This window comes from Gouania willdenowi, unplaced genomic scaffold (genome assembly GCF_900634775.1).
Source record: "Gouania willdenowi unplaced genomic scaffold, fGouWil2.1 scaffold_129_arrow_ctg1, whole genome shotgun sequence".
NCBI lineage: Eukaryota > Metazoa > Chordata > Actinopteri > Blenniiformes > Gobiesocidae > Gouania > Gouania willdenowi.
In genome coordinates, this window is record NW_021144877.1 from 275,461 (window position 1) to 282,623 (window position 7,163).

The following is a 7,163-nucleotide window of genomic DNA, read 5'->3' on the forward strand; positions in this document are numbered from 1 at the left end:
CGTCATCCTCGTCATCATCTGGAGCGGCATCCTTTAAAATAGTGTCCTTTAATCCTTGCAGACAAAGGTGGCCCAAAAACTTAGTCTCCCATAGCTCATATTTTTTCTCGTCACCATCAAAAACGAGTCTCGCCCAGCGGCTGCTCGGCACCACGTCTCTGTCTCTTTTACTCATGTTGAAGGCTGATTACTCCAACTCGCCGCTCAGGTGCACACAGTGAACGTTGCGACCTTCACCCGGCAGGTTCATCAAACTGTGCGTTATGGATCTGGGCCCATAACCTGTTAGAAGAGTCACTTCTACACAGCGTTTAACGTGACATAACACAGCACACGTTTTGCAGTTTCCGGTGAACATCCGCACCTACGGGATCACCTCATTTATTCACACACACATGCATGTCATCTCCTGATTGCACGTCACATGACCAGCGCGTCCACAGCGGCCGCCAATGACAACATTAAACACAAATATTCAGGGGCATAATAATAATAACAGAAATGAGAGCATATCTCAACATATTTTTATTACATTTCATAGAAAAAAATCATCATGTTCCTATTTTACTAACCACTAACACATTTTAACTGATCATAAAACATGTAACACGTTTGTACAATGAATCATTTTGTAAAATATTTTTTAAATCCATTTTTATTTCATCACAATCCAAACACCAAATGTGAAACTTCTTTAATGAAATGTTTCCTCCCACTGTTGAGAATCATACATGTTAGGTTGGATGGAGTGCGTAACCAACCTGGAGAAGTGAATGGTTGCAGAGAACCATTGAATCTATTGTTGGTGAGACTTCATCATGACACTGATCATTCACTTTGATTGACAGGACAGATGATCAGAGGTGCTGAGTTTTTACCACCATAGTTTAAACTGGGACAAAAGAATGGGTGTAGTTTATGAGTGAAGCAGCAGTGAGTGAAGGAGTAGATCAGAGCTGCTGCATCTACATCATAAAAGGAGACCACACCCTCCTCATAGTCCACAAACACACCCACCTTCTCAGGAACACGCTTCAGATGAAGAATGACTGAATGATCTTCATATGATTCATACACATTTCCATCTCTGAGTGCCACAGTCCAGTAACCATTCTTAGGAGTCAGAGTGATCTTTCCCTTCCTGTTGATGGATTCTTTAACCACTCCTAAATACCATTTAGTTTTTCCTTTAACCTGAACCTCAAAGTAACATCTACCTGAACTGAAATTCTGTTTCCCTAAAACACAGGCACAATAAGAAAATCTCTCTTTGTTGTGTGGAAGGTTCTTCTTCACATTACTGAAGTAAACTAGTTTTCCATCATCAGACAGGACAAGGTAAGGATGAGCTGTAAGAGGATCAAGAGTCACATCTACTGCAAACTGCTGCAGCCTCTTCATCTCTAACATCTTTATATTCATCATCTCGTCACTGAGTGTGTCCTCCAGCTGAGCCACAGCTCTCAGCACAGTTCCTTCATATGATGATGGATGGACCATGACCTCTGTCCAGTCCTTGGTGGCTGGAGGAGCTTTCAGGGAGCAGAAGTCTTGGAGGAGGTGGTCTTCAGAGTGGGAGAGCTGCTCCACCTCAGAGCTTCTCTTCATCAGCTCAAAGATTTCCTCCTCCAGCTCTTTGATCAAACCTTCAGCCTCTCTCTCTTCTGCTTCCTGTTGCTCCTCCATTGTCTTCATCAGCTCCTTCAGGCCTCTTCGAACAAGCTCCATCAGAGCAGTGAACACCTCCACACCTTCAGCTTTCCCTCTGTCTGCTGCTTCCTTCCTGAATCTCACTGACTCTCTGATCACCTCCAGCTTCTCTCGTCTCTTTTGGATCATCTGCTGAAGATAAACTTTCTTGTCTTCAAACAGATCTTCTCCCAGAGGGACTAACTGGTGACTCTTGTGCTCCAAAACAGAACACATCAAGCAGACACGTGTCTGATCACTCTGACAGAACAGCTCCAGAGGTTTGCTGTGCTTTGGACACATCATGGATTCCAGGTTCTCCACAGGTTCCACCAGCTGATGTCTTCTCAGGCCTGATGCTGTCAGATGAGGCTTCAGGTGAGTCTCACAGTAGGAGATCACACAGTCCAGGCAGGACTTCAGTGCCTTCACTTTGGTTCTAGTGCAGACGTCACAGAGAACTTCTCCTGGTGCTGCTGCTTTCTTCTCAGATTCACGTCTGAACTGAGAAACCATCTCACGCATCATAATATTGACCTTCAGCTGAGGTTTAGTGCTGAACACCTGATTACACACGGGACACCTGCTGGTGGTACTGGTGTCCCAGTGTGTGCTGATGCATGTTTTGCAGAAGTTGTGTCCACATGGTGTGGTGACTGGATCAGTGAGCACCTCCAGACAGATGGAGCACAGGAAGGCAGGAGACATGTCCACAAACTGAGGGACAGAGACAAGCAGCACATTAACAGGACACTCTCATTGTTGTGGAATGTTCCTTTACTAATGTTTCTGAGTCCATCTCACTGAGATCACCTCTAGTATTTAGCATTGATTCAGTCATCCTGTAGTAATGTGGACAGTCGGCTGTGCCTCAGCAGCTGAATGTAAAAGTGCAATAGTTTGAATGTTTAAGGTTCAAATTAGTTCTAAAGTTCTCTCGTATTGACACTGGAATTTTTCTAAATTATAAGTTAGGTTTTTTGCGCATTTTATTTTAATGTACAATCTTTTTTTTTTTTTAAAATAACCAAGATATTGTGTAATAACAGACTGAAGTTTAACATAGCACAAATCTTTAAAGTCTGCATGGACCACACACTACATTTAACAGTGATTTTGTTTGGGAACAAATTAAATTACTTTATTTGTAACTTATAAATACACGTAATTTCTGTGCAATTTGTGACTGAAATTCACAAGTTGTGATTAATCGTGATTATTTAGTCAGATTTGCAATTGATTGGTTATTTTTTAATTCATTCACGGCTAATTTATATTAAAAAAATACGTTCCCCATGAGCAGTAGAGACCTTTCTTAGATGATATCACACATCACATGAATTTTAGTGGTGGGTGGTAGATGATGGAAACCAATGGCAAACTGTTTACATATTTAATCTCTAACCTAGAAACTGGTTAGATATATTTGCACTTCAATCCTGTTTTTTTTTTTTCAAAATGAACATTACATTTATATCAAACCTCATTTGGACTCCGTAGAATGAAAGTTAAAGATATGGAAAACGTCACGTTACCAAGTCTAAACTTTAGTTCAATTTATCTTCAATGTTCCTCAAATAAAGATATCTATGTAGTTGTAGATATCTGAGAAGATGTTTGGACTTGGCAGAAGTAGAAAGTTATGTTATTCTGTTTGTTTTATTCATTTTTATATTAACTCGTCACATTTCCTGAGATGCAATTGCCGTTTGCTAAAAAGCAAAAGTGTTGATTGTCTAAAAAAGGAAACAAATGGTTCATTCATTCCTATATCAAATATGTTAGTTTCTCATGTATGAATATAATTTCTCTTTAACTAAAAAAATATGTTAATCTATGGAATTTTCAGTAGAATACTGGATTACAAAAATATTCAATAGCTACAGCCTTGAAACATATTGTGTACAATTATATGTAACATGTTGTTGGATGTGAATCCCTGTTTTAAATGTTAACAAAATGAGCTAAATGCAGAAACCAGTTAGAAAATTGTAACTTACCTTTGACGTTAGATGTCCCATAATTAAGCCCTTCAGTGTTTAAAGGTGTTCCCATAAAAAGCAGCAGAGCAGCAATCCGTCACTTCCTTTCAGCAGCTCAACTCCAATGTTTCCTCAATTTACAATTTATATCTTGGAATAAAACAAAGTAATGATCACATGTTAAATGTGTCACATTAAAATTAATAAATACTTGTTCCTGTTGATTTGAGGCCAGTGAAATATGGGCCTGTCATAATACGTAATAATAATAATAATAATAATATGTAGCTTTACATGCAGTGAGACATTCTGTTATAGTTTCCGATGTATATATTATATGCCGCTAACACACACACACACACACACACAAAAGTTACTTTGAGACAGTGTATCTTACAGATGGGCGGAACAGAGTCAGTCTGGTTCAGTTTAGATGCACAGAACGGAAGCGAACCTCTAAGTGCTCTACATAGTGCAGTGTTGGATGCAAGACGGTGATCAAAAACAGAAAAAGCTCATCCACAGTGATGATGTCATCAGTTCTAACTCCACAGTGATGATGTCATGAGCTCTCCAGTGATTGGCTCTAGCGCGCACGTGACTCCGCTGGCTCTGCTCTCAGGACCATTTTATGAAATAATTTAGGAACGGTATCAATGTAGTCGAGACAAATCCGATGTCGCACAACTTTGAATCAAACAGCAGCCATGTTGAAAGTCTCATGGCACCCTCATATATTTGTTGATGACATATTAATGAAAAACACAACATTTGCAAACCACAGGAGTGAAATTGATCATGTACTGACCTGCGCCAGTGCCAAAATCTCACTGTCCATGTGTCAATCTTCCCGCACAACAGTGAACTATGTCGGTCTCCTAGTCGGTAAGGGTGTGGAACCACAGGCACAACACATTCAGGGTCTTCAGAACTTCAAGGTTCCCCAGCATGTCTCAGGTTTAAGAAACTTCCTTGGTATCTGTAGCTACTCCAGGCAATTCATTGACAATTACGCCAATTTAGCAAAACCTCTTTACACATTCCTAAAGAAGGATGTCCCTTTCACTTGGGGTGAGCCCCAACAACACGCTATGCAGACTTTAATCGATATGCTAACGAAGGCTCCGTGCCTCGCCTACCCTGACCACAACAAGGAATTCCATCTGGGCTTTTCAGCACACTGCCTCAGTGCCGGTCTGTACCAGATACACGAACAGACCAGTTGTTGCTTACGCATGCAAAACCAGACCTGATGATGTTACAAGGCCAAGGCCCCCGTGATCTCCTTGATGATTCGCCTCATGGGGGACAATACACTAGACAATCCCTCCTCCTCTGACTTTGCCTCCACACTTAACCTCAACCATCTGTTTGCTGTCCGTCACTTGTTACGGATAGTCAATGGCATCTTGGTTCCATGTTTCTGCTGACTCACAAATGCATGCATTTATCGTCCCGCAAGACCAAAGGGGGGTGATACTGGCACATGCCTATGACGAACTACAGGTGGGAGGTAGAGTCTAATATTACAGTTTTGCTCTGCCCGCCGGCAAAAACGCTTATCATGCAACAAAACTAGATAAGAACTTTCTTCCCAAATCGACCGGACCCTACCTCGTCACCGATAAACTGTCTTCAGTGGTGTACCAAATAAAGATTCCCAACACAAAGACCAAACAAAGCTCAAGTGGGTCCACAGAGACCAAATTAAGCTATACAGAACAGCAAAACCAACAGACGAGCCGTCAACTGCAAGCTGAATAAACCTTACAAGCCGAGATATGGTATTCCTAATTTGCCAACCAGTCGTCGCATTCAATAACATCTACCACCTCAAGGACATAGTAAACTAGAAACTAGGACTGGAATCCACTACAAAAGCCCTATCCAACCTCTAATGTACATGTGGTTTACACCAGACATGGCCCTAGTCATTGTAATTATTCTCTGTCACATATAGTTGCCTTCTGCACCTCCGCTTTATGCCTTAGGCACACCAGGAAAGTACAAGACCAAATCATTTGATACTCCGATCGCATATTCAAACGCAACCAACCCAGATCCGAGGGTGCACTATGCTATAATAGGGGAAACCCCAATTACATCACAGAGAAAACAACAATATATATTGAATATTGTCATTCTGGTTTTATACATCAAAGCATCATCTCAAGGCAAGGGCAAAATATTGAGATGTATATCATATATCATCATATAGCTTGAAAATATTCAGACATTTAAAAAAGGCCATATCGCCCCGCCCATTTGACACAAAAAATATGTCGACGTAAATGTTTTGTATTGATGCATCGTCCCAAACATATATGTTGTCCCACACCAGTCCAGAATTGATATAATGCACAGGAAATCTAGCCCCTAATCATCCAAATGCTTAGAACGAAGAAGATCTTATAACCAATAATGGAGTTTGCACCAGCAGTGGGAGGAGCTTGAGTCGTTCCAAAGATCTTTACAATATCAGCTCATTTACACAAGATTATGACTAAATATGTAAACACATTTAGATTAAAACAAGCAGTATTTACTCACTGGATTGTGGAAAATCACTAAATTAGTCATTAAAGTTGACATTATTATTAGAAACTCACCTTGGTCTCAAACGTTGCTCACTGATGACAACCGTTGGTCAACGTTAATTTTTATTATTAAAACTACTTTAGTCGTTTCTGACGGTGCAGGAGGAGATTCTGTTGAATGATGGAGATTCTGCAGCTTTGATCTTCGCCTGAGTTGCGATGACAACCTGTCAACATTGAGCTTCCATTTTAGCCAGAGTTGCAATGACAACCTGTCAACATTGAGCTTCCATTTTAGCCTGAGTTGCAATGACAACCTGTCAACATTGAGCTTCCATTTTAGCCTGAGTTGCCATGACAACCTGTCAACATTGAGCTGTTCGAAGTTGCCTTTTGTGAATAAATGTGTGTCATATTATCATAGGAAGATCAAATATATTAAATTAAATAATGCAAACACACATTTTACTCCTCATAGTGGATATACTGTATGTATGGACTGTTACATCAGGCATAATTACTACCAATGAGAGAGCGTCTTATACAACAATAGAAAATTAATGAACATTTTACTCACCAGGGGGCGCTGTTGGCCAAAAACTTACATATAAGTCGCTTCATTGAATAAGTCGCAGAGGTGTAAAGAGTACTGATATATCCTCAAGTACAAGTACAAGTAAGTCATACATAAAATACTCAAGTACAAGTAAAAATTAGCTCAATTAAATAGTATTCAAAGTCAAAGTTACTAGTTACTTTCACCCCCACAGTTATTGTTGGTTCTCTTACATACAGTAAACATCTCATTTAGAAACCATAAAAAGGAAAAAATTATGTCTTTCACAATTGAAATCTAATTTATTTTCCACAAAGGCATCTGTATTAAATAAAAGGTTTGTCAAAATGTAAATTTAAAAAAAATAAAAAATAATAACAAATTAATTCAATTCACAAT

General features: G+C 39.8%; 1 protein-coding gene across 2 annotated transcripts; it reads right to left on the bottom strand.

The window, feature by feature from the left end:
- Positions 1–734: 734 nt before the first annotated feature.
- LOC114458561 (E3 ubiquitin-protein ligase TRIM39-like) lies at positions 735–6,412 on the bottom strand. 2 transcript variants are annotated; one of them, XM_028440978.1, is made up of 3 exons: positions 6,281–6,412; positions 3,690–3,821; positions 735–2,406 (listed from the first exon to the last, which is right to left on the bottom strand). In XM_028440978.1, exons 2-3 carry the CDS (start codon positions 3,708–3,710, stop codon positions 829–831), a joined length of 1,599 nt encoding a protein of 532 aa, XP_028296779.1. In that variant the 5' UTR covers positions 3,711–3,821; positions 6,281–6,412; the 3' UTR covers positions 735–828. The 2 variants fall into 2 exon arrangements, with proteins under 2 accessions (XP_028296779.1, XP_028296780.1); XM_028440979.1 differs by lacking the exon at positions 6,281–6,412 and adding an exon at positions 4,069–4,335.
- Positions 6,413–7,163: the final 751 nt, after the last annotated feature.

What these genes read in the sequence shown, in the direction of transcription:
- LOC114458561 (XM_028440978.1), bottom strand. Translation starts at nt 3,710, where the DNA reads ATGGGACATCTAACGTCAAAG. An exon ending in TGGGACATCTAACGTCAAAG is followed by an intron (nt 2,407 to 3,689) that starts GTAAGTTACAAT and finishes TCTGTCCCTCAG; the next exon opens with TTTGTGGACATGTCTCCTGC.